This window comes from Fistularia commersonii, chromosome 23 (assembly GCF_037954325.1).
Source record: "Fistularia commersonii isolate RoL2024-O1a breed Wild chromosome 23, RoL_Fcom_v1.0, whole genome shotgun sequence".
NCBI lineage: Eukaryota > Metazoa > Chordata > Actinopteri > Syngnathiformes > Fistulariidae > Fistularia > Fistularia commersonii.
This window is the reverse complement of record NC_141306.1, coordinates 170,001-195,817: the sequence shown is the minus strand read 5'-3', so window position 1 is coordinate 195,817 and position 25,817 is coordinate 170,001. Positions and strand designations below refer to the sequence as shown.

At 57.4% G+C, this 25,817-nt stretch overlaps 4 protein-coding genes, 2 long non-coding RNA genes and 1 pseudogene across 8 annotated transcripts in view; 3 read left to right on the top strand and 4 right to left on the bottom strand.

Annotated features, from left to right (window-relative positions):
• Nucleotides 1-1,826: 1,826 nt before the first annotated feature.
• On the bottom strand, nucleotides 1,827-3,128 carry LOC147220561 (uncharacterized). Its single transcript, XR_015107983.1, has 4 exons — nucleotides 2,839-3,128; nucleotides 2,241-2,377; nucleotides 2,029-2,149; nucleotides 1,827-1,887 (listed from the first exon to the last, which is right to left on the bottom strand). It is a non-coding gene; the product is annotated as an uncharacterized LOC147220561 (long non-coding RNA).
• Nucleotides 3,129-4,796: 1,668 nt separating this feature from the next.
• Nucleotides 4,797-5,966, top strand: LOC147220560 (5-hydroxytryptamine receptor 1A-beta-like). The gene is made up of 2 exons (XM_086170092.1): nucleotides 4,797-5,312; nucleotides 5,373-5,966. Exons 1-2 carry the CDS (start codon nucleotides 4,797-4,799, stop codon nucleotides 5,964-5,966), a joined length of 1,110 nt encoding a protein of 369 aa, XP_086026218.1.
• A 78-nt stretch (nucleotides 5,967-6,044) lies between these two features.
• Nucleotides 6,045-7,626, top strand: LOC147220559 (uncharacterized). The gene is made up of 2 exons (XR_015107982.1): nucleotides 6,045-7,216; nucleotides 7,304-7,626. It is a non-coding gene; the product is annotated as an uncharacterized LOC147220559 (long non-coding RNA).
• A 420-nt stretch (nucleotides 7,627-8,046) lies between these two features.
• On the bottom strand, nucleotides 8,047-13,939 carry LOC147220558 (uncharacterized; annotated as a pseudogene). Its single transcript, XR_015107981.1, has 3 exons — nucleotides 13,744-13,939; nucleotides 8,887-10,208; nucleotides 8,047-8,665 (listed from the first exon to the last, which is right to left on the bottom strand). The product of XR_015107981.1 is annotated as an uncharacterized LOC147220558 (transcript).
• Nucleotides 13,940-14,050: 111 nt separating this feature from the next.
• sigmar1 (sigma non-opioid intracellular receptor 1) lies at nucleotides 14,051-16,319 on the top strand. The gene is made up of 5 exons (XM_086171044.1): nucleotides 14,051-14,416; nucleotides 14,521-14,572; nucleotides 15,048-15,196; nucleotides 15,267-15,359; nucleotides 15,438-16,319. The coding sequence occupies exons 1-5, from the start codon at nucleotides 14,281-14,283 to the stop codon at nucleotides 15,665-15,667; spliced, it is 660 nt and encodes a 219-aa protein (XP_086027170.1). The 5' UTR covers nucleotides 14,051-14,280; the 3' UTR covers nucleotides 15,668-16,319.
• A 4,380-nt stretch (nucleotides 16,320-20,699) lies between these two features.
• On the bottom strand, nucleotides 20,700-22,100 carry ier3ip1 (immediate early response 3 interacting protein 1). The gene is made up of 3 exons (XM_086171043.1): nucleotides 21,941-22,100; nucleotides 21,411-21,512; nucleotides 20,700-21,084 (listed from the first exon to the last, which is right to left on the bottom strand). Exons 1-3 carry the CDS (start codon nucleotides 22,029-22,031, stop codon nucleotides 21,029-21,031), a joined length of 249 nt encoding a protein of 82 aa, XP_086027169.1. The 5' UTR covers nucleotides 22,032-22,100; the 3' UTR covers nucleotides 20,700-21,028.
• Nucleotides 22,101-22,442: 342 nt separating this feature from the next.
• Nucleotides 22,443-25,817, bottom strand: part of skor2 (SKI family transcriptional corepressor 2) — a 10,417-nt gene continuing 7,042 nt past the window's right edge. For both annotated transcript variants that reach the window (XM_086170521.1, XM_086170520.1), the window contains 5 exons: nucleotides 25,062-25,127; nucleotides 24,881-24,979; nucleotides 24,611-24,678; nucleotides 24,124-24,186; nucleotides 22,443-23,462 (listed from right to left, as the gene is read on the bottom strand). In XM_086170521.1, the coding sequence (XP_086026647.1) occupies nucleotides 24,130-24,186; nucleotides 24,611-24,678; nucleotides 24,881-24,979; nucleotides 25,062-25,127 (290 nt within the window). In that variant the 3' untranslated portion in view covers nucleotides 22,443-23,462; nucleotides 24,124-24,129. The remainder of the gene's footprint in view (nucleotides 23,463-24,123; nucleotides 24,187-24,610; nucleotides 24,679-24,880; nucleotides 24,980-25,061; nucleotides 25,128-25,817) is intronic.

The following is a 25,817-nucleotide window of genomic DNA, read 5'->3' as shown; positions in this document are numbered from 1 at the left end:
TGTGTGTGTGTGTGTGTGTGTGTGTGTGAAGGCAGGACTTGATGTATCTCTGGAATCTGGATCTGCTGGAGACGCAGACAGGCAGGAGGACACGGAGCTCTGGATTCACAACATTAACCTCCGAGGTGAAGCCGTTGATCTGAGACTCTGGAGCATCAAAACATTCCAGATGGATCCATCTGGAAGATCCAGAACCAGAACTAGAACCAGATCCAGAAGCCTGGTCAGCATCAGACGGGCTCAGGTGAAGGAGGAACATCTGCACAGGTTCTAGAGGAACACAGAGGGACAATCACCTGACTCAGGCTGGCCACCTCCTCATCTCCTCCTCCTCCTCCTTGGTGACCATCAGCTGCTGGGCTTCTTACTGGATCAGGGAACATGGCTGTTGCTATGGTAACGCCGCTGTCACTGGCGCCCTGGATACCAGCTGACTCCGGTCCGATGACCGACCTTGAGGTCAGCAAACGGGTCTTCAAGGAGAAGTCCATCAGGAGATCAACTCCACCTGCAAGATGTTTGGAGGAACCCAGCAGGAGGGAGGAGGACGACAGGATGCGGTGGGAACCACAGACCTGGACCTTCAGCCAAAGACCATGTTGGAGACCAGGATGGAGACCAGGGTTGAGACCAGGATGGAGACCAGGGTGGAGACCAGGATGGAGACCAGGGTGGAGACCAGGGTTGAGACCAGGATGGAGACCAGGGTGGAGACCAGGATGGAGACCAGGGTGGAGACCAGGGTGGAGACCAGGGTGGAGACCAGGATGGAAATCAGGGTGGAGACCTGGATGGAGATCAGGGTGGAGACCAGGGTGGAGACCAGGGCGTCTCTGAGTTTGCTGAGGAGGTTCCTGATCTGCTGCCTGTCCCTGCCAGGAGACAGGATCAGGACCAGCCGGGGTCATGGAGACCAGTCTGACGCAGCCATGGAAGCAGCGAGGTCCAAAGCCTGCATACTTCTCCATGTTCTCCATGTTCTCACCAGCCTCTTCTCAGGAGGGAAGTCAACGGGCGAGGAGGAGCTCTCGTCCAGCCTGAAGTCCACCTCCAGCTCCCAGTCGCTTCCTGAGGAGGCGTGAAGAACCTCCGTGGGTCCGGTCACACCGGGGGACGGTCTCAGGCCCTGGATCCCTGTGGAGGGGCTGTTCCTCAAGAAACCAGAACCCAAAAGAACCTCTGTGTTCTTCTGGACTTCTCTTCTTCAGAGAGGCTGTGAAGCCCTCTCTGCTGCCCCCTGCTGCCCACAGCCTGCTCTGCAGCCAGCAGACCTTCTGGATGCTGCTCCTCCACCAGGAGGCTCCAGGAGGAGACAGGAACTGGACGGGCCGCACCCTCACACACGTCCAGAGGAACCTCCACGGCTGTTGGAGCTCAAGAGTCCACCTCCGGGAAACACTTCTACTCCAGGTTCTTCTCCCCATCAACACGACCCTTTCAGTGCAGAGGGGAACCTTCAACCTTCTAGTCATCACAAGGTGACCTCGACATGTCCTGGTCTTCTCCAAATGGAGCAGGAAACCTGTGTCGCTTTGCCTCCAGAGCCAAGACAAGAACCTTCACCCATGGACTTCAGCATCTTAGTGATGAACATCTCCTGGATGAAGAGCCAGCAGACCTCTGGACACATCTCCAGATCGCCAATGTTCTCCAGACTGCAGGGGTCATAGGTCAGAGGTCAGGGGTCAGAGGGTGGTGGACCTCGCCGATCTTGGCTCCCGACGGTCTTTGGTTTCCTTCCGGGCCAGAAGATCCTGGTCGGGGATCTTTACCCATTGGACCACCAGAACCCTGGAGAACCCAACGGACGGACTCGGAGCAGAGGGTTCCTTGGAGAACATGGAGTCACACCCATAGAATGGACCATATCTCAGTGGAGACCACATTCTACACACACACACACACACACACACACACACACACACACACACACCAGGATGAACCCCTGCGTTGATGTTACGGCGTGCTGTGACGTCACCGGTCCAGGTGCTGGACCTCCATCTGGACGAAGACGTTCCCGACACCGACCTGGACCAGGATGCACGCTTATCACGTGTTCTTCCAGAAGCCCAGACCTTCCACGGCCATCATCAGTTGTAGAGTCGTCTGGGACCAGATCTCGGTGGTTTGGGCTCTGCGTGACACCTCGCTGGATCCAGAAGGAAACGACAGAGCAGACGTGGAGCTTCAACGCTCAAAAGTCTTGGGACAAACAAACGGAACCGGACGTAAAACCATACTTTTTGATGTTTAGTTGAGAATCCTTGTCTGGAACCTTCAGACGTCACCGAACCTCGGCTCTCCTGCTGGGTGATGCTCTGCAGGCCTTCACTGCACCGCCTCAGCTGCTGCTTGATCGTGTGTCTTGAGTTTTGCCCTGAGCGAGTGAAAGGCAGGTTGGACGGGGTGGAGATCTTTGCTCTGAAGAACACCCATGGACATCACCATCACCATCACCATCACCATCACCACCATCATCATCATCACCATCACCATCACCATCATCACCATCATCACCACCATCACCATCACCATCATCACCACCATCATCACCACCATCACCATCATCACCATCACCACTATCATCATCATCACCATCACCATCATCACCATCATCACCACCATCACCATCACCACCATCACCATCATCACCATCATCATCATCACCACTATCATCATCATCACCATCACCATCATCACCATCATCATCACCATCATCACCACCATCACCATCACCATCATCACCATCATCACCATCATCATCATCATCACCATCATCACCACCATCATCAACAATAACACTCATCACTTCACACAGCAGCAGGGATGGAGACACACCTTCACACCATCATCACTCCTTCCGTGTCCCAAGGTGATGGACTCCATGGGGTCGGAGGTCTCCAGTGAACCTCCCGCATGTTCCCGGACTGTGAGAGGAATCCCGAGGAACCCTGCTTAGATGGGTGAGAACATGAAGCCTCCACCCAGAAAGGCTTCTGGTGTGAATCCAAGCTGGGCTTCTGTCTGAGAGGGTGAGGAGCTCAGAACCAGACAGAGTCACCACACCTTCCCTCCTCCCACCTCCTCTTCTGGCCTCCCGGTCCTCCGACCCGCTTCCATCAGTGGTTTCATCCCAGCAGATGTGGACCTCGGACCCTCGGACCTTCATCACCACGAGGCGATGTGTGTGTGTGTGTGTGTGTGTGTGTGTGTGTGTGTGTGTGTGTATGTGTGTGTGTGTGTGTGTGTGTGTGTGTGTGTGTGTGTGTGTGTGTGTGTGTGTGTGTGTGTGTGTGTGTGTGTGTGTGTGTGTGTTGTCTGGTCCACCAGGGGGCGCCACCTGCCTGCCTGTCAATGCAAAGGCTCTCAGGCGGCGTCGTGCAGAACCTCCACCTGAGATCTGACGGGACTCAGAACCTCCAACGGAGTCAGGTGGTGCCTCTCCAGACCCTCAGACCTCAGACCCTCCAGACCTCAGACCCTCCAGACCTCAGACCCTCAGACCTCAGACCCTCCACACCCTCCAGACCCTCAGACCCTCCAGACCTCAGACCCTCAGACCTCAGACCCTCCAGACCCTCCAGACCCTCAGACCCCCCAGACCTCAGACCCTCAGACCTTCCAGATCCTCCAGACCTCAGACCCTCCACTGCAGATGGTGATGGATGGTCTGCAGGACATCACTGAGAACATCAGACAGGACGTCCAGCTTCTGGCGGAGGAACATTTATCTGCACATTGCTGCTATTATTAGTATTATTGGATATCTATAAGCACATAACTATAATAATAATAATAGCAATTATTATTGTTGTTATTATTATTATTGTTGTTATTAGGTTTATGAGCACAGAATCCTTACCAGAAGACATTTATGAATACATTTATTATTATTGTTATTATCTTTATTATAGAAGAGGATAATTATGAATGCATTACCTTTGTTAGTAGAGTGAGCAGGTTTATGAATTCATTATTACAATGATTGTAATAATCATTGCGGGATGTTTATAAACTCGTTCTAATTGGAGGGAATTTCTGAATAACTCTTACTTCTAGAAGAGAACATTTATAAATCCTGATGATCAGTATTTATGAACACATCATTGTCATCTATACTGGTATAGAGAGGAGGTCTAACCACTGGGACGGGGAGGAGACGAGGAGACGAGGAGGACGAGGCTCACATGGAGGCAGATGATTGGCCGTGGATGCTCTGAAGGAAGGCCTCCAAAGGAGAAGACGACTATGGAAAGAATGATTATTGATAATATAATGATTGAGTGGATGATGGACAGGGAGATGATGGATGGATGAATGGATGGATGATGGATCATGAACGAGTGGATGATGGACAAGTGGGTGATGAATGAATTGATGAATGGATGGATGATGGATGGAAGATGATGGACAGAAGAAGTGATGGAAGATGGACGGGTGGATAATGGAAGGATGGATGAATAGAAGGGTGAAGATGGACAGGTGAAAGGATGAGTGGATGGGCCATGGATGGTGGGCCTATGGAAAGGGGGCGGATGGAGGATGATGGACAGATGGATGGATGGATGGATGGATGGATGGATGGATGGATGGATGGATGGATGATGGACAGATGGACAGATGGATGATGGACAGAAGAAGTGATGGATGGACAGATGGATGATGGATGGATGGATGGATGGACAGATAAACAGACAGACGTGTGTCTCCTCCTCCTCCTCCCGTCGCCCCTCCCCCTCCTCTCGGTGTGTCGGTCCCGGTGTGTCGGTGCGTCCCGGCGCAGTGTTACGCGCAGGATGTGTGCGGGTAACGTGTCGTGCGGCGAGCGCCGGTGGGACGCGGACGCGGGCTACCGGGCGTGCGTGGCGCTGGTGCTGGGCGCGCTGATCGTGTGCGCGCTGTGCGGGAACGCGTGCGTGGTGGCGGCGGTGGCGCTGGAGCGCTCGCTGCGCACGGTGGCCCACTACCTGATCGGCTCCCTGGCGGTGGCGGACCTGCTGGTGTCGGTGCTGGTGCTCCCCGCGGCGGCGCTGCAGCAGGTGCTGGACGGCTGGACGCTGGGCGCCGCCGCCTGCCACCTCTTCATCTGCCTGGACGTGCTCTGCTGCACCTCCTCCATCCTGCACCTGTGCGCCATCGCGCTCGACCGCTACTGGGCCATCACGGCGCCCGTGGGCTACCTGAGGAAGAGGACGCCGCGCAGAGCCGCCGCGCTGGTCGGCGCCACCTGGCTGGTGGGCTTCTCCATCTCCGTGCCGCCGCTGCTGATCGTGCGCGGCGCGGCGGCGGCGGCGGCCGAGGAGGAGGAAGAGGCGGGAGGAGGAAGCGGGGTCGGAGGAGAGGACGGCGGCGGCGGCGGCGGCGGCGGCGAGCCGACGCACTGCCGCATCCGCCAGGACCCCTGGTACACCATCTACTCCACCTTCGGCGCCTTCTACATCCCGCTGGCGCTCATGCTCGTCCTCTACGGACGCATCTTCAAGGCGGCGCGCTTCCGCATCCGGCGCACGGCGCGCCGCCCGCACCGGAAGAAGGTGTCCGCCTGCCCCGCGGAGCCGCGGCCGCCGCCCGCCGCCGAGCCGGAGGACACGGACGCCCCGGACGCCCCGGACGTCATCGAGGTCGACGCCGAGCCGCCGCCGCCGCCGCCGCCGCTCTTCCGCAGCCGCCGCGCCGAGGAGGCCACCGAGGCGCGCAGGAAGATGGCGCTGGCGCGGGAACGCAAGACCGTGAAGACCCTGGGCATCATCATGGGCACCTTCATCCTCTGCTGGCTGCCCTTCTTCATCCTGGCCCTGGTCATGCCCTTCTGCCGCCTCTGCGCGCTCCCGCGCTGGCTGGAGGACGTGTGCGGCTGGCTGGGATACTCCAACTCCCTGCTCAACCCCATCATCTACGCCTACTTCAACAAGGACTTCCAGAGCGCCTTCAAGAAGATCCTCCGCTGCCACTGCTGCTCCCCCTGAGTCCTCCTCAGAGAGGATCTCAACACCTCCCTTCATCCACACACACACACACGCACACACACACACACACACACACACACACACACACACACACACACACACACACACACACACACACACACACACACACACACACACACACACACACACACACACACACACACCTCACCATTCTTCAACTGATAGAAAAGTTTAAAGTTTCCTCAAAGTAGGCGTGTGTGTGTGTGTGTGTGTGTGTGTGTGTGTGTGTGTAAATACAAATCCATTTCCACAGTTTTTCCACCAAGAAGACCTGCTTCTAGTAGAACCCAGACCACAATGATCTTATGGACACCAGACACCTGAGGAACCCCAGCTGAGCTCAAAGGTGGGACTCAGGAGGCTCCTCCACCTATCTTCTCCATCCACCACTTCCACCCCTCCACCTCCACCTCCAGCCATCTCCTCCACCTCCACCTATCTCCTGTGTCCACTACGTTCAGCTATCTCCTCCATCCACCACCTCAAGTGTCTCCTCCGTCCATCTCCATCCATCAGTCCTGGCTCATAACATCCAAGACCATCTCCATGGCCGTGAAGGGGCCGCTCGGACGGGGACTGGAGAGCTGGTTGCCATGGCAACACACAGTGGACGCAAACTCTGGGGGCCGAGGGGGCAATTACCTGATCAAAGGCCTGCACACCTCACACACCTCGCACACACACACACACACAGGTGTGCATGAGTGTGTGTGTGAGGGGCCTGCAGCTGGCAGCGTGCACAACACACAGCTGTTTATGTGTGTGTGTAGACCTGCAGTGATTCACACTGACTGTATGAGTCACACCTCCACTGGACACACACACACACACACACACACAGATCTAATGTGCACATGTGTCAGTCAGCCCATGCACGGATGCACTGGTGCACGCAGGTGAAGATAGATGGAGTTAGTTCACTGGCCTGCACCTTCTCACCTGAGGACCACTGGCTGCACCTCCAGCTCTCTGGGTGTGTGGTGGAGTCAGAGGAGGAGAAGGGTGAGGACTGACCTTGGTCCTGCAGTGGAGCATGAGGCTGCCGTCACAAGAATTATGGGATGGAGCCAGACGGCCGGGCGCCCCGAGCATCTTTGAGGCTTCTTCTTTGGTCTCCTGGCCAAGGAGCTGAGGAGAAGGTCGGCCCGGGACCTCAGGGCATCTCACAGGATCAAGCCTGGGAGAAGATCCTTCAGGCCACGTGGAGGAGCTGCTGACATCACGGACGGGTCCGTCTGGTCGGAGTCCTTCCATGTCTTCAGCGGGAGCAGATGTCAAACCTTCTTCCTCACCTCGGTCTCCTTCCTTCTTCTCAGGGTCAGGAGGAGGCAGCTCCAGGTTCCTGCTCCAGGTCCTCACCTCCTCTCGTCCAGAGCCCGAGGACAGGAAGTCAGACATTCCGACGGAGCCTTCGGCATGTGGTAACGGGAGCTAACGGCACCAAGCTAACGGCGCCAAGCTAACGGCGCCAAGCTAACGGCGCCAAGCTAACGGCACCAAGCTAACGGCACCAAGCTAACAGCAGCCCTGCCAGAGATGGCCTTCATTTCCTGGACAGCTTCTTCATCTGCGGTCGCCCATCTCCATCTTCCACCGCCTCCTGCTGCTTCTTCTCTGTTCTCCAATAAAGTCCTGTTCTCCACGCTCTTCGCGTTCGTTGTCTCCACGCCGGAAGTCTCTGGGTCACGTGACCCGTTACCACGGCGACAACACTTCGTCGCTCCCGACCGTCAGGAGGTAACGAACTCGTTAGCGACCCGCGGGTTTGATTGACACGTCTTCCCATTGGCGCCGTCGGCTGCTGAGGTCCAACAGTCCACCTTGAGCTCCGTCATGACGTTCACCGCGGTGAAGATCTGCTGCCGAGATGAGCTTCTGGCGGCACGTCGCGGTCCTGATCTTCCGGGAGGCCTCCGCTGAGCGGCGGCAGGTGGGAACACGCCAGAATTGAGGAAACGAGGACAACGGAACCCGGAAGAGAAGGTGAGACCGGCGCTGGAGAGCAGAGGAGGTCCTCAGCTTCAGCAAGCAGAAGACCAGCAGCAGAGATAGAACTCGGAGAACTTTTATTGCTTAGTGTCCACGACTGGGAGCGAGAAGAAGGGTGGGTCTCCTGGCCGGAGGTCAGGTCGAGATGTTCGGGTCAGTGGGTCAGTCCTGGGGACCTTCTGACCAGGGTCAGAGGTCGGGTTCATCAGGAGGGGGGGGGCGTCAGGTTAATTCATGAAGGAGATGAATGAGTGGCTCCACCCCCACTGCTGGAGGGGAATGACACACACACACACACACACAGTGACAGGGTCAGGGGTCAGAGGTCAGAGGGAGGAGTGTTCGAAGAGGATGACCTTGGACTGGCTGGAGAGGCTGGAGAGACGAGATGCTGGGCGGAAGGCGCCGATGCGCGAGTAGACGTCGGGGTCGGAGCATGCGCCCCAGGACAGGTGGGGGCTGGGCGGGGGGGGGCGGGAGGGGCGGGGGCGGCGGCGAGGGAGGCGGCGGGGGGGGGCGGGGCGGCCGGCGTCACCGCGGTAACCGTCTGGACGGGCGGAGGAGCTCCGGGGCCGGCAGCGGTCTTGGCCGGCAGGTCCAGGCGGGACGGCGGGCGGCACAGGGTGTAGGCGGCGTGGCGGTAGAAGCCGCGGTACTCCAGGGCGTTCCTCGCCAACGCCAGCCTCAGCCTGCGGCACACAGGATGTGACATCACTTACAGGAAGTTACACCGTCCCTAGAATACGGTCATTCGGCAGATGCTTTTATCCAAACCGCCCGGCACCTCACGCCTGCTCCCTCTGAGCGACATGTTCACGTCTCACGGCCGCCCGGCAATCGCAGGGGGCGGAGCTTAGCTCGCACGCCCGCCGTAGGATCAGAAGGCCTCCGGCTCGGTTCCACCACCAACCTGTGCCTCAGCTGGAGGAGCCTGTAGAGCAGCAGCAGGACGGCGGCGCCGCCCAGGACCACCAGGACCACCACCAGCCTGGAGTCCAGGACGCAGCAGGAACTCCCAGCAGGTCCAGGGGAGCCGCAGGTCCCTGAAGGCTGCAGCTGCAGCTGCGCCGGGACGTCCACGCCCGGCCCGGCCGCCATCATGGCGCCGCGCCGCCGGATCAGGAGTCCGCTTCTGGAGGAATCTGGGGAGAACTTCTGACGGAGGTCCGAGGACCTTCATGCATCGCCGCCGGGTGACGGGGGCGGGTGTGTCAGGTGTTCATCTCCAGGTCAGAGGTTCTGGAACCTGAGGCAGCGTCAGTCAGCGACACACACACACACACACACACACACACACACACACACACACACACACACACACACACAAACACGAGTGGAACTCAGGAATCCTCCAGAACATCAGGGCAGCCGGTTCTCTTCTTCCTTTCAGAGTCCAGTTCACGAACCCTGAGGAGCAGATGAGAGAAGAAGGTTGATCTTACTCAGAATCTCCTCGGATCCAAGGACTGAGGTCTCCAGCTCCTCCGTCAACATGGAGCTTCTGGTCCACCTGTGATTCTTCTCCGTTCTCCAGCAGCCTCCAGAATCTCAGTGTGACCAGGAGAGGGACCTCCGGCGAGCAGCCGTCCCTCAGCTGTCCAGCAGGAGCTCTGAGGAGGAGCAGCACATCTCCAGCCCGGCCGTCGGGCCACGAGGAGGAGGAGGAGGAGGAGGAGGTTCCTCCAGCAGGAAACGGGGAACTTCCTCACAAACAGCCCAGAGCGGGGAGGACTTCCTGTCGCCATGGTTACAGGAAGCGGCTCCAGGGCGTCCTCCTCCCGGCCCGAAGGACGGAGCGCCGACGGTCAACAGGAAGCGGCGCTCGGAGGTCGGCTGACCCTCAGCTCGGCCCGCACGCTTCCGTCAGCTGCCGGGAACCCTGAGCACCTCCTGAGCTTCCTCCAGGTTCTCCTGCAGTCCAGAAGTGCTGCTGAGGACGACTCGTGGACCTGGACATGTCGTCCACCAGAGGCGTCCAAGAAAGATCCTCAGCTATTTCCTCATGCAGAACTTTTTCTGCGGTTGGAGATGGAATCCTTCTCTCTGCGGTGCTGGAGCTACCAGGACCTTCACCTCTCGGAGAGCTGCTCCACAGCCTGCTGGAGAGAAGACCTCCACAGCTCCTAGGATGGAGCGCACAACCAGAGGCTGCGGAGGGAACATCGGCCGGTGGGACCTCCTCTCAGGTCGGAGGCCGAAGGGTCACCTCGCCGAACCCTGGCCAGGAACCAGCTGTGGATCAGAAGAACCAGAGGAGAGGCTCAGAAGAAGAGCACAGAACATGTGAACATGGACAAACCCCGAAAACCTCAGCATGACCTTCTTCCCAAAGGAGGTCTTCATGACGCAGAAGCCTGCAGGAGATGGTGGCGTCTCCAAGAGCACAGGTAGGACTCTTCTGATCACCACCAGCCTGGTGGACCTGCTGGACCTCAACCGGTGAGCAGATGGACTGCTAACGGTCTGTGACCTAGATGGGAGGTAGAACCTGTCTGGAGGTTCCTGTCAGGAGGAGGCCCTGAGAACCAGAACCCTCAGACAGGTTCTACAGTTTCAGCTAAAGTCACCCTGGTCAGAAGCTTCCCAGGTGGAGGAGGAGGCCTGATGACGAGGGTGAGCTGAAGACGACAACGGTGAGGAGGACCAGCTGAGGAGGACACGGTGACGAAAACCTCGTGAAGAAGATGATTAGCTCAAGAAGAGGGTGGAGGCTGGAGAAGGATGAAGGTGGTGCTGGGCCGCCGAGGAAGACGTCAGGCAGAGAAGGTCTTCAGTTCATGGACCCGGGGATGAAGGTCTGCCCTGCGGCAGGTGTTCAACCATCAACCACAGGAGACCAGGATGGAGGGTCTGGAAGCCCAACAACCAGGACCACAGGAGAAACATCATCCCTGCTGTGATTGGTTCACCAGGGACAAACACGTGCAACCTCCGACCTCTCATGAGAACCTCACTGAAGACACACAGACCTCCACCCTGGTCTCCTGGACCTCCACCTTGGTCTCCTGGACCTCCACCCTGGGATCCAGATCACCACTGCACGCCAACAAACCGCTAACCCCTCCCTGCTGCTGCCTTGACGTGTGTGTGTGTGTGTGTGTGTGTGTGTGTGTGTGTGTGTGTGTCCAGCTGGTGGTCAACAGGCCATCCTTGGACACAGTTGTCCACCTGGTCCTCCTTGGCTCAGCGGACAGCCGGACCTGCTGTCCACCAACATCTCTGTTCCACAGGACGTTCCTCCTCAGGTCACAGCCACGAAACCAGAGGACTTGGGCCGGCGGTGGACCACCGCGGGTTCTGAGGGGGGACCTGACCTTCTCACTTGGACCAGGGTGAAGGCACCTGATGTTCCACGACCAGAGAAACAGTCGGTGACTCAAGAACTGGCCGACCTTCTCCAGACGACTGTTCTTCTCAGCGATCGTTCTTCTCCACCTCCTCTGAAGACCAGAAGTCTCCTGCTTTTAGTCTCCGTGGTAAAAGCCTGACTCCCATGAGGTGGAAAGATCTGGAGCCAAGGTGAAGAACCACGGAGGGGACGAGGAGTGACAAAGAGGAAACCGTCCGTTCAAACTGTGAGGAACGACGGAGATACCGAGAAGGTCAGTGTGACGTCAGGCTCCGACCCGCCGGGGTCGAGTCCACGCGGGACCTTCATCTCCTCCGAGGTTCCTCCATCGGTTCCCTACACGTGAAGGAGGAGGGACTCCGACCCTGAGGTCCTGCTGGAGACCGACCCTTCTCTTCCAGGTCACTGCCGAGGACACCGAGGACCGCCGAGACGACGATCAGAAGATCTGACATCTGCTGTCCTGGAGAGGTGACCTTCAGAGGAGGAAGGTCAGGGTGGAACCCGACGTCTCCTGGCCGGTCTCCTCCTCTCTCCAGGGTCAGACAAGAGGAGGCTCCATGGAGATGGAGGACCTCGGTGACGTTCCATCTGGTGGAGGCGGTGAGACGGAGGGAAGCGGCAGCTTGGAGGCGTCTGGTGGTGGAGCGGAGGAGGTGGAGGTGTTTAGAGGGAGATGGGCTCATGGGAGGAGGAGGACATCAGGAGGACATCAGGAGGCCATCAGGAGGCCATCAGGAGGACATCAGGACGCCCGTCGCCCACACAGACACTGATAGCTGCAATCAGCTGGAGGAGGACGGAGAGGGCTGGAGACGAGCTCGTCAGCGCTGAGGAGGTCTTCACCACCACCGTGATTGAGACGCACTCCTTCAAGGACCCGAAGACGTGATTGTCATCTGCAGCCGAACCACCGCTTAGTATGCATGCGGTGATCTTCTGGAGCTGCACGAGCACGTGGTGGCAGCAGGAGGTGGAGGAGATGGTGGCGGCAGGAGGAGATGGAGGCGGCAGGAGGAGATGGAGGCAGCAGGAGGAGATGGTGGCTGCAGGAGGAGATGGAGGCGGCAGGAGGAGATGGTGGCTGCAGGAGGAGATGGTGGCGGCAGGAGGAGATGGTGGCTGCAGGAGGAGATGGAGGCGGCAGGAGGAGATGGAGGCAGCAGGAGGAGATGGTGGCTGCAGGAGGAGATGGAGGCAGCAGGAGGAGATGGAGGCAGCAGGGGGAGATGGAGGCAGCAGGAGGAGATGGTGGCTGCAGGAGGAGATGGAGGCAGCAGGAGGAGATGGAGGCAGCAGGAGGAGATGGAGGTCGGCTCCAGACCGCACACGCAGCGTAGCATCTGAAGATCTTGGTCTTTGGCGTCAGGACCACCGCAGAAGATCCCTCACCGCTGTAGAACTACTCCAGTCCACAAGGAGAACCTGCCTGGGCTCTCCATGTTCTCCTGGCCGCAGGTCCATCGGAGGCTCACCTGTCCGTCGGTGTGAACGGTTGGATGATCGACGGCTGTAGAAGGTGAGAACGTCACCTGGGCTCTCCATCCTCAGCCGTTCTGTTTCAGACAAACATCTCTGACTTTCCCTGAGAAGACAGAAGCCGGTGTCTGCACATCGAGCTCCAAACGCTTTTTATTCTTAGCAAATAAAACTTTTAGGAAGAGTTTGGCTCCGATCCTGGTCTCCACACTTGTAGAAGCCGTGGACGAAGAGGAACCGGCGCCGACCCGTCGAACTCCTCCCGAAACCCAAAGAGTCCAGCAGTCCACGGCTGATCCCGAACACCTGAGACCAGCTCGCAGGTGTGTCCGGGGCCTCTGATTGGGTCTCCTGGAACCAACCAGAGCCAATCAGAGCCCCAGGCCAGGGAGAGGGGCGGAGCCTGGAGGCCCCTGGATCCACGCTAAGCTATGGCTAACGATGTTAGCTTAGCTGCTTCGGCAGCAACATTGTGCAAGCTAAGTGAAACACACAGAGAGAACCCAGGCAGGAGAACATGAGGAGAACATGAGGACAATATTAGAACCCAGGCAGGAGAACATGAGGAGAACATGAGGAGAACATGAGGACAACATTAGAACCCAGGCAGGAGAACATGAGGAGAACATTAGAACCCAGGCAGGAGAACATGAGGAGAACATGAGGAGAACATTAGAACCCAGGCAGGAGAACATGAGGAGAACATGAGAACATGAGGACAAAATTAGAACCCAGGCAGGAGAACATGAGGAGAACATGAGGAGAACATGAGAACATGAGGACAAAATTAGAACCCAGGCAGGAGAACATGAGGAGAACATGAGGAGAACCCAGGGCAGAAGAACTTTAGAACCCAGGAGGGAGAACATGAGGAGAACATGAGGAGAACACCCAGTGGACGGGACCGGACGGAGATGTTCTCCTCTCAGGGTCTTCTACCTTCTGAGCAGAGGACACACACAGCAGGTCGAGCAGGACGTTTAGATCACAGATGTTTCTCCACTTCAGGGATAATTGCAGCCATTATTCTGATCCTCAGCGGCCACCTGAGAGCTCCTTCATCCTCCTTCATCCTCCTCCTCCTCCGCTGCCCGGTGACTGACGGCTGCCGTGTGTGTGTGTGTGTGTGTGTGTGTGTGTGTGTGTGCTGGTTCTGAAGAGTCCTCCTCCGGGCCGGTGCTGCCCCCTGCTGGTCGCCCCGGCCTGCTTTCCCGCCTTCGCCACGCCACTCGTCACTTCCGGTCAGCTCACGCGGCGCCGCGGACGGAGAACGCGTGCGCCAGAGGAATTCCACGCGCGTCCACGCCTCGCAGGTCGCCGCCGGAGAGCGTCGCACACGCACACACGCGGGGTTGATTCGTCGCCACCGGAAGTGAAGGCTTTTATTTTGTAGGCTCGGCTTCCGCTTCCGGGACTGCGGGTCCGGCACGAACCAGGACCTGTTGCTGCGCCGGCGCGTGTCCGCGTACTCGCGCCATGTCCGTGCTGAGAAGCGGCCTGAGGCTCGCGTGCGTAGCCGCGGTGCTCGCGCTGCTGCTGCGTCACTGGATGGCGGGAAAAGAGTACGTGTTCAGCGGGGACGCCGTGGCCGCCGTGGCGAGACAGTACGCGGGTGAGTCCCACGGGCCGTGAACGCAGCACGGGCGCCCGGGAGACCAGGCTCTCCATGTGTGTGTGTGTGTGTGTGTGTGTGTGTGTGCGTGTGTGTGTCCTCAGGTCAGGACCACGAGCAGGCCTTCCCCAAGGTGGTGCTGGAGCTGCGCAGGAGGTGAGAGCGTGGGCGGGTCGGGTGTGTGTGTGTGTGTGTGTGTGTTTGTGCGTGTGTGTTAGCATGTTGTAACGAGTGTGTTAGTGTGTTGTGACATGTATTTGTGTGTGTGTGTGTTAGCGTGTTGTGCCATGTGTGTTAGTGTGTTGTGATATGTGTGTTAGCGTGTTGTGCCGTGTGTGTCAGCCTGTTGTGACGTGTGTGTTAGCATGTTGTGCCGTGTGTGTTAGTGTGTTGTGATGTGTGTTTTAGCGTGTTGTGCCGTGTATGTTAGCGTGTTGTGATGTGTGTCAGCCTGTTGTGACGTGTGTGTTAGTGTGTTGTGACATGTATGTGTTAGTGTGTTGTGACGTGTGTGTGTTAATGTGTTGTGACGTGTGTATTAGCGTGTTGTGACGTGTGTATTAGCGTGTCGTGCCGTGTGTATCAGCGTGTTGTGCCGTGTGTGTGTGTGTGTGTGTGTGTGTGTGAGCAGGTACCCGGGTCACATCCTGCCGGACGAGGACCTGCAGTGGGTGTTTGTGAACGCGGGCGGCTGGATGGGCTCCATGTGTGTCCTCCACGCCTCGCTCACGGAGTACGTCATGCTGTTCGGCACCGCCGTGGACACGGGCGGGCACTCGGGTGAGCGCGCGCCCCTCGACCGATCCCGGGCCTCGGCGCGGCTCTGACTCCGCCCCCTCCGCCCCGGCAGGTCGGTACTTGGCCGAGATCTCGGACACCGTGGTCTCCGGGACCTTCAGGCGGTGGAAGGAAGGAACGACCAAGAGCGAGCTTTACTACCCAGGTGAGCCGCGGCCGGCGGGCGCGCCTCCGACCGGCGGCCTATCCGCCGCCTCCCTGAGCCGTGACTCCGCCCCCGCAGGTGACACCGTGGTGCACGGGCCGGGGGAGGCGGCGGCGGTGCAGTGGAGCGCCGGGACGTGGATGGTGGAGTACGGGCGCGGCTTCATCCCGTCCGCGCTGGGCTTCGCGCTGGCGGACACCTTCTTCAGCACGCAGGACTTCCTGACGCTGGTCTACACGCTGAAGGTCTACGCCAAGGGGCTGCTGCTGGAGGCCGGGACCTTCCTGGCCGAGGCCGGCCTCTTCTGACCGCCGCGCGCCCTCTTTCTACTGACCCATCCTGACCTCCCGACGCCGGCCGGCCGCCAAAAGATCCGACCTCGGCCCGGAGCTCGTCCGGCGCCGACCTCCTCGCCGCCGTCTACGCCAAAACAAACACGGCGTCCGCAGCCCTGGCTCACGTCTCCTCCTGTCCCTCAACCGAGCGCCCGACGCCTTCGGACGCTCCGCCGCCGGCCCCGGCAGGGTCGGTGGTCCTGCTCCACTCTGCCTCCGCATTTCACACACACACTGATCCTCACAGATATACACTAATACACACATACATGTAACATACTCACACGTACACACATACGCACGAATAGAAACAATCCCAACACATACACACTCACAGTAACACACACTGCGGCGCCAGGCGAGTGTTTGCGTGTCCGTCAGGAGCTCAGGATCCAAACCTGCTCCACTTTATCAAACCACGTCCTGGTCCATGTTTCAGGTCTCAGGTTAGAACTCCAGTCTTAAGGAGGAGTTTGGGGAGGTGGACCTGCTGCTGCTCCTCTGTGTGTGTGTGTGTGTGTGTGTGTGTGTGTGTGTGTGTCTGTCTTCCTTCCATGGAAGATGTTCAGTCTGCTGGGAGGTGAAAGGTGATTGTGCCAGAAGAAATAAACCTTCTTGAGAAGCACGAGGCCTGTTTCCTTGCCGCGCGCGCGCACACACACACACAGTCCTGAGGTTCCACCGAGGTCCAGAAGGCCACCCCTTCTCGCGACGTCACCGGCACCGGCGGACAGGAGGCCGCGAAACGTCACGGAAACGTTCGGAACATGAAACGTCGGGAAAGTTGTCGTGAAGTCCGGCCCGGGACGCGCCCGGGACGCGCCCGGTCCTCCGACGGCTCAGGAAGAAGCGACAAGATGAGCGACGGGAGGTGAGCGGGGCTACTGCGCATGCTCTGTGGGCCCGGAAGTCGGAAGACGTAAATACGTGCTTCCGGTCACCTGCGGCCTCGCGGTTACCGCGGCATCACCGGGGCAGATCGTCCGGGTGAAGAGCACCGGTTCTCAAACGTGGAAGGGAAGAGTTTTATTCCCGGCGGACGGTAAACGCGGCTCCGGGGCCCGTCACGGACGCCATTAGCTACGGCTACAACCAATCGGGACGGCGCGCGTGACGGAGCAGCCAATCAGAGCCACCGAATGCGTCCGATACGCGCGTGTGCAGAGTTAGGCGTTCACGGCCCCGGACGGCGCGGGAAACGACACGCTGCGGAGGTGGCTGACCTTTGGGTTCCGCTCTTTGTTCCGAAGCCTCTCTGACGTCACCGAGGTCAGTGTCTGAACACACACCTGTGCACGTGGCAACCATCTGCCGGTGATGGCGAGACGCTCACATTTGGAAGGAAGATGGAAACCGAAAACCTGAGATGCTTTGCCCTCCTCAGGCATCTACTGTGTGTGTGAGTGTGTGTGTGTGTGTGAGTGCGCGTCTTACCGTTGCAGTGACATGGACCTGGAGGTGGCGGCTGCTGGAGGACGAGAGCCGAGCTGAAGGTTCTGTCCAGGGAACACAAGTCCTGGTGTCCAGGAGAGCGCTCCTCAGACCAGGTTCCTGGTTCCTCTCCTCATCTGCAGAGGAACCAGTCACATCTGCTTCAGTGACGTCCACACGGATCAGGAGGTTTCATCTTCAGGGTGGAGATTCACCGGCGTCTCCAGAGGGACACCATCGGCCAGAACTTCTCAGAGACACAAGGAGAACTTCACTTGTGGAACACACTGAAGGCTAACTTACTTATTTGAAAAAACTATTTCATTTTAATTGTTTCTCACGCAAATTTCCCTCCTTTTCCTTTGTCTTCATGTTGCACATAAAGAAATATATTTATGAAAGCACATTAAAGTCCATCATTTTACTGAGCACACACACACACACACACACACACACACACACACACAGTCTGAAGTTAGCTTCCAGCAGGTCTTCATAGCTGAAGTTTCACATGATCAGCAAACACATCAGACATCCAATAATAATAGGAGGGTTAAATCACCTCAGACGTTCCCAGGAAAGAGCGTGAAGCCCCATGTTAGCATGTTAGCATGACGACATGCTAGATGTAAACGTGTAGCTCAGAGGTAGAGCTTAGCATGTGTGAGGTCCTGGTTCAACCCCAGCATCTCCACCGTAGCTCCTCTGGATGAAAACATCTGCCTGGACTGGACTCCGGTCAGGCAGGTGGGCAGGAGCCGTGCGTCCACCAGGGGGCAGCAGAGTTCCATGTGAAGGTCCAGGCCGCGGCCTTCAGGAAGGCTCAGGTTCCATCCGTTCTCTCAGCAGATATTTCACCCTGAGAGGAGTCTTATGGCGCCGGGCGCCTTCACTTATCCCAGCCTGGCGTGCACGGCCTCAGCATGCATGGCCGTGCGGGGGGAGGGGGGGGAGGGGAGGGGGGGGCTGACTGATGGCCGCCCCCCCGTACCGTTGGTATTTGAGCGGCGGCGCTTCGATTCTGAATATGTCTCCCTTAGAGGGCTTAGAGAGGCGGGGGCAGAGGGTCAGGGCCCTCCGTTAGGATGACACCAAATCCATACCAGGGATAATAACACACACACACACACACACACACACACACATACACACACACACAAAGCTGAAGAGAATTTATGTACAAACCCAGAGTAGCGGCTTCCTGCACAAACACACTGAAATAAAAGCAGATATATTAAAGTTGATGTGTGCGTGCGCACACACACACACACACACACTCTCTGTTAACTTCTATCATCATCAGCTGCTCTTTCCTGATGGATCTGATGACAACCAATCAGCTGGTCTGCATCCTCTTGACATTTCCAGGAGGAGATGAGGACTGATGAGCAGATCTTCTGGGCTGCTGCTCTGCCTTATTGAACAGCCCCCCCGTCCTAATCTGTCTGCCTCCATTATCATTCATTCCCGGGGTAGAAGGTCAGGTGTTTCGGTCGGCTCTCCGGTGAGCAGGTTCTCACCTGGAACCCGCGGAGAGCTCGGTGTCTGAGGGTCGGCCGGTCTCAGAATCCCGTTCAGATCCCGAGGGGACGAGGAGAAGAAATGAGCGATGAAGGCCTCTGACTAGCGTTAGCTCTCCTGCACAGCAGAGCAGGAACCTCCAGGGTCCATGGCCTTCTTGCTTCTCGGAGGAGCCGATCTCCACCCGGGTCCCGCAGAGGGTGGAGCTATGAAGGACAGAACCTGTGGACGGAGTCTCTGCAGCTTCTGGGCTGATTAGGATTATTTACTGGATGATTCCCAAGGAAACGCAGATTAATATTTACCAACGTGTGCTTTCATGGATTACTCCACTTAATCGCCACTGACAACCTGAGAGGATTATTGATTGTGGATTTCACCCTCAGATTAGGATTATTACTCTGCTGGAATTGGACTTTTACTTAGACCTGTTTGGATTTCCAGCTTTTCATGTAGTTATCAATGTGAGGACACACACTCACGCAAACACACACTCACACAAACACACACAGCTTTGTAATCGACTTAATTTTCATGAACTAAATACACATAATAGATGCCTGACCTGCAGGCTTAGTGTGTGTGAGTGTGTGTGTGTGTGTGTGTGAACCATACTACCTCCTGAGGACCTCTCTGGGTTCGAGCAGAGGGCGAAGCTATGACACACACACACACACACACACACACACACATACAGACATACAGAGACAACCTCCTGCTGTGAGGTAACTTTACAAATAACAAAGATAATTAAATGTATACTTTATTCATCCGTGGTTGGTAAATTCCCTCTGGATTGATCCCATCATGGATGCACCTTCAGCCCTCAGCTGACGTCCATCAGCACCAGATAAAGCAGATAAAACGCCACTGAAAGTGGACAGTTAATCATTTAAACGTTAGATCTTGCCGGGAAACGACGCGTCCCTCGAGCTTCTCACGAGCCGCCCAAAGTGAGGCCTGTTGGCAGACCTTCTTCAGGGTCGGGTTCTTCTTCGTGGACCTCCCGGAGCGGGTGGGTGTTGGGAGGCCTATGCTGCCCCCGGTGGCCGGAGGGAGAAGGACACCCCCGTGTGACGCTGCTGCTCAGGCCTTCATCAGATAAGAGGGTTATCTTTAACCCTTTAATCACTCATTACTATAATAAACACCATATGCTGACAGATGGGGGGACACAGGGAATCCAGATTTGATGTCCCGGCAGGTTTTAGGATAAGGACCTTCTCCTGCCCGACGCCAGCCGGCTCTGATCCGACCCGGCTCCGCCGCTACCTTTGCACGGACTCTGAGGGAACATCTCACGTGTCTGCTCGCTCTGCGGCTCTCCTGATAAATCATCTGTTTTTAGGAACAAACCTGCTTCTGGTGAGTAGGAGAAACACCGAGGGACCCGCAGTCTGATCTTTTGACCTCTGGGAGGAACTCCGAGTGATCTCTGGGAAGAACCTCGGTATCTGGAAATTTTTCACTCTTGGACGACCATCAGCCGTGTTCGTCGGAAGCCGAGCCCTGAGAAGACGACCTCCTCCATGGCGGAGAGCGGAGGACCTGGCAGGAGAAGGCACCTGCGATCACTTTCACCGCGCGTCACAAGCCCAGAGAATAAATCCACTGATCACAGATCAGCAGCGAGGATCTGCCTGGTAAACGTATGTCTGTAATTCCAGCAGATCCCCCGCGGACTCCGGCAGTCAGGACCACCGCCGGTGTTAATGAAGATCTGGGGGCTTCGATGGACGGGGGATAATTCACGGCATATGGAGATTACGGATGAAGCGAGGACGGGGGGGCGCGCACATCCGGAGGAGGCACGCAGAAAGCAGCCGAGGTCTGAACATGGAGGACCTCCTGCCGGCGTGGTCGCGGAGCAGATCCTGTTTAAATACGACGGCACACCGAGCCGGACGGCGGCGCAGCTCCAAAGCCGCGGAAAATCCCGTTTAAGGCCAACTAATCACCGACCCGCTCATCCTGAACTGAAGCTGGAGGACGCACGAGGACTCGGCGTCCGTCACGGACCTTCTCCGTGAATTCATCTTCCAGACACACCAGATGTTCCGCTTGTTTTATTTCAGCGCTCAAATGAGACATCGGAGGCGACGCCTCCAGATGTAAAGCAGACCGGAGCATCCTCTCCACGGAGGTTAAACATCTGAGCGGCGCCGTGAGAAGAGTCTGGACGCCGCGCCGCGGAGGAACCCACCAGAAGAACCCAACACAGCCGCTGAGGAACCCCAGGAGGTCACCCTGCAGACGCGTCTCTTCCGATCCGTGGCGTTGTTGCGAAGCCGAGGAGGCGGCGGGCCCCGCCCCCTCCTCTCCTCCCCGCTGCTGATTGGCTGTTCTCTGTCTTCGGTCCCGCGGCGTTCCGGAGACTCGCCGTCACCCGAACAGCATCAGCAGGACGATGCAGGCCGTGTTCACTATGATCAGAGGCACTGGGGGAACACACACACACACACACACACACACACACACACACGTTAGATAATCAAACATCAGCTAGTCAATTCATCTGATTTGCTTTGAATTCAAATGTGAACATCAGCGGTTGTTGAATAATAATTGATCATTGAATAATGATGATCATCACAGTTCAATAATTATACACAGCAATACTTGCTATACTACTTCAAGTGATAATAATAATAATAATACTACTGTTCATAGTAATACTAGTAATAATGATAATCGTTGAATAATGGTAGTGATTGCAATAATAATCGAACAGATGATAAGAACGGATCCTCCGTGAGGTCCAAACCTCTCATGACGGTCCGGACGGAGCGGATCAGGTTCAGGACCTGGGCTTTGACTCCCGGGTCATCGCCGAAGCCCCCGACGCCCTGGTCGACGCCCCAGCCGACTGCAGGGAGGGATGGAGGGATGAAGGGATGGAGGGATGGATGGAAGGGTGGAAGGAGAGATGGAGGGATGGAGAAAGAGAGAAAGACGCCTCAGACACGAACCTCCATCCGTTCATCTGGACCGGACGCCGGGCGCGTCCATCGCGGCCCCGGGAGGGGAGTGTCAGCGGGAGTCGGAGCGGAGGAAAAGACACTTAACGACGGAGCAAAGTGAATAAGAGAGCCGGTGTCTTCGTGGGTTCTCCGCCGAGTCACCGGGGAACCGTTTAAAGCCGTCAAACGGGCTTAAATCCGCCGACACAAACCGCTCTCACAGTGGACCCTTCCGGGAGGCGGCTCGCGGGCGCGGTTAGCTAGCGGCTACTAGCACCGGCATGCTAGCGGACGGAACCGAACCGGACCGAACCGGACGCGGGTCAGAACTCACTCCTGCTGAGGAACCGCTCCTCGTGGAGAACCGCCACGGCGTTGGTGCAGAGGATGGCGGTCTGGATCAGGGAGTACAGGGTGAACGCCATGCTGGCACCTTCGGCTCCTCCTCCTGAGACCTTAGCGGGGAAGAAGAGGCCGGAAAGCGGCTGCGGCTGTCGTGAAGAAGGGGGGCGGTCCGGGATCAGGACCGGGATGAGGACCGGGATCTGGACCGGGATGAGGACCGGGAAGAGGACCAGGATGAGGAACAAGATGAGGAACAGGAGGACCACGATCAGGACCGGGATGAGGACCACACTGAAGGTCCAGCTCCAGTCCTTCTGTAGACTATGATTAAGATAGCTGCCAATATGAGCACAAAACAGTCGAATACACACACACACACACACACACACACCCGCCACACACACACACACACACACACACACACACCCGCCACACACACACACACACACACACACACACAGGAGAGGACCTTCTTCGATCTGGATAGACTTTTAATTTACACATAAATAGTAGAGAAATTACAAGAACATCTGCATGGACAGTTTACAGTGTGGACCTCCAGGAGCTTCTCCTGGGAACACCACGGATATCTTCTCATCTCCACTCTTGGACAAACACTTGACGGCACCGACATCATTAGCAGAGCTTTTCATTAAACATGGTAATAAATAATGTCTTCACATCCAGGGTCCTCCTCCCTGATTGGTGGATAGATAGACGGACCAACACGTATGGACGGGTGTGAGGGGGTGAGAAGGTGAGAAGGTGAGGAGATGTTGGAGTGAGGCCCCTCGCTCTCATGAGCAGAGAGAAGTATTTTACAAGTTGTGGATCTTCTGGATCCTTCTGGATCCTCCTGAGGCCTGGAGGGCCAGCGGGAGCAGAGACATCCATCTCAGATGGATCTGCTGCTGCTCCAGGAGGACAGCAGGTCCCTGCTGAGAAGAAGTGTGGCGTCCGCCGCTCCGCGGAGGGGCTGCGAGGTGCCGGGACGCAGGAGGACTCGGATGGAAGGTTCACAGGAACCCGGGCCGACGTGGTGTCTTCTCCTCAGGGTCCGTGAGACCACGGCAACGGCAACAAGAACAACGGCAACAGTCTGGGGGTGAGGAGCGTCCTGGTCCCGAGGAGGTCCCAGGAGGTCCTGGTCCAGGCGCTCGTATGTACAGAAGAAAACGGTCCGGCCGCACCACCAACCTACTGCTCCGGAGAAGACCGGGTCCTGGTGTGAGAGCGGACAGGTCCGGTCCGGTCCGGAAGCAGGAGGTGGGATGGTCCACACCCAACATCTGCTGATGAGTCACTAACTGATGGAAAGGTCTGGATGATCGCGTTCAGGGTCGGGGTCTTCTCTCTGTCCATCTTCTAGGACTATTCTCTGAACTCCTAGTGACCTCCTTAATCCAGGTGACCTCCTTGATCCACGTGACCTCCTTGATCCAGGTGACCTCCTTGATCCAGGTGACCTCCTTGATCCAGGTGACCTCCTCCCCGTCCTCCTGCGGCTCATTCTGTTGGTAGAAACACAAAGGCCTACGTCAGAGATCTGGTGCCGACGTCCGGGAGAGGAGAACCTCTGGCCTGCAGACTTGGAGAGAGATTTATCTCCAACGGGTGGAGGAGTTTAGATGCAGAGGGTCAACAGTCCAGAGAGGTGGAGAAGAGGTGGAGAAGAGGTGGAGAAGAGGTGGAGAAACGTGTTAGCAGGTTGGAACCGGTGGAGAAAAGAGGCATCGGCCAGAAGGAAAGGAAAGGTGAGAGGGTGAGGAAGGATCGTCCATGATGTCTGCTTCAGAGACACCGAGGAGAAGACTGGAGGCAGAGATGGAGATGTGGAGGTTCCTCTTTGGGAGTGAGGAGGACGGAGAAGATCGGGAAACACTCCATCATGGGGGACGGCACACGGTAGATGTTCTGGAGATGAAGTCACACTGAGATGGTTTGGACACGGACAGAGGAAGGATGGAGAAGATCTGGGTAGAAGGATGCTGAGGTTGGAGCTCCAAGGCAGGAGCTCTGGAGGGAGACCAGAGAGAAGGTCTACCGACGGAGGGAGGAGGACAGGAAGGTAGATGGTGTGAGAGCAGAGGGTTAGATGGAGGCAGGTGATTGGCTGAGGAGATCCTGAAGGAAGGGAGCAGTCGACAGAAGCAGGAGGACTCAGAGGCTCACCTTCATCTACTTATTGAGATGTGAGCTGATCTTCTCCTTCCTGATGATGTTTGCATATGGGATCTGGAGGAGAGGAGATCAGGATCAGACCAGGGTTCCTCGCCTGCACACACCCATCTTGGTTTGTTGCAGGAGACACTTGGAAACAAAGCCTTCTTTCATCCGATCATCTGCCACCTCCTCAGTCAGAGGAAGGTGACAGACGGGACCTTCTCCTCAGCACCTCCGCCATCTCCTCCCAGTGGTCGGCTGGTCACGTGCACACTGCGGTGCATGTGACAGTCACAGGACCAGGGTCTCCACCCATCATCTGCAGCCACTCTTCAGACCTATTTTGTTGAAGGAGAACCTTCTCTGACTGCCTCGCGAGAGGACGGTCAGATCTTCCGCACCCATCGCGCATCTACTGAGGGGGCTGGAATCGGACCTCATGATGAGAAGGACCGTCCCTTCTCCTGCAGCGACGCTCCTCTACCAGGCCTCTTACCATCTGCAGCTGCTGGACCATCTCCTCCCGGTAGGCCAGCTCTCGCTTCATCTGGTCCTGGAAATTATCTGTCGGGCAGAAAATCCAGGGTTACCCCACTATGACCTGAGGAACTCGTGGCATCTCACAGCCTCGGAGGGAGAAGGTGATGAAGACTGAGGAGGAAGAGCAGATGTGGGCGGGTGGAGGAGAAGTCAAAGGCAGAGGAGGAGAAGGAGGAGATGACCTTCACGGCAGGAAAAAGCCAAGGCGAAGACGAAGAGAACTCACGGAAGACGGGAAAGGGCGAGGAGCCCTTCAGGGCGTGGAACTCCTGCTCCAGCCTCCTCCTGAAGTCGATCTGTTCCAGCAGGACCTTCTGGAGCTCCTCTGCAGGAGTGGGAGAGGAGACGTGAGCGTGGAGGCCAACAACATCTTCTGCCGTGACGGCGGCGAGGGCCGAGGAGGTTACCTTTCTCCATGTTCTCCACGTCCTTCTTCAGCGGGACTGGAGACGCCGCCTGCTTGCTGTGGTCTCCTGTGGAGGAGAGAGGCCTTCAGACTCACGCCAGGACCTCGCCAACCTTCTGCGCCTCTCCATCACAGATGGACCAATCAGGGGCGGCCGAGGGTCGGCGTCGTGCCCAACGGCACTCGGACCTCGGAGTCCGACCGGGGACTTCCGCTTCCAAGATGGCTGCGGTCGCCTCCGGAGCCCCGCCCCTCTACCGACAAAGCCCCGCCCCTCTACCGACAAAGCCTCGCCCCTCCACCTCCGGAGCCCCGCCCCCTACCACAGAAGCCCCGCCCCTCGGCCTCCGGAGCCCCGCCCCTCTACCACAGAAGCCTCGCCCCCCCACCTCCGGAGCCCCAACATGTCACAGGGTCATGGTGGAGCACCTGGGAAGAGCCTGAACTTGCTGGATGAAGCCTTCATCTTCCTGAGGACACTGACCATCTCCTCCTCCTCTTCCTCCACCCCTTCTTCTCCTCCCCTCCCTTCTTTTTGTCCTCCTCTTCCTTCTGCTCCCTCTTCTCCTCCTCAGATGTCCCTCAGAGGATGCATGCAGCTCTCAGGACCTCCTCTAGATGTCAGTGTCTGACAGGAGAAGGTCTGCAGGCCGCTCTCCTCCTGGCAGGACCAGTGGTGACGGATGGGTCTTCAACCAGGACTTTGGATCAGCGAACATCTAAACACGTCCAGGGATGGATCACCAACGACCCCTCT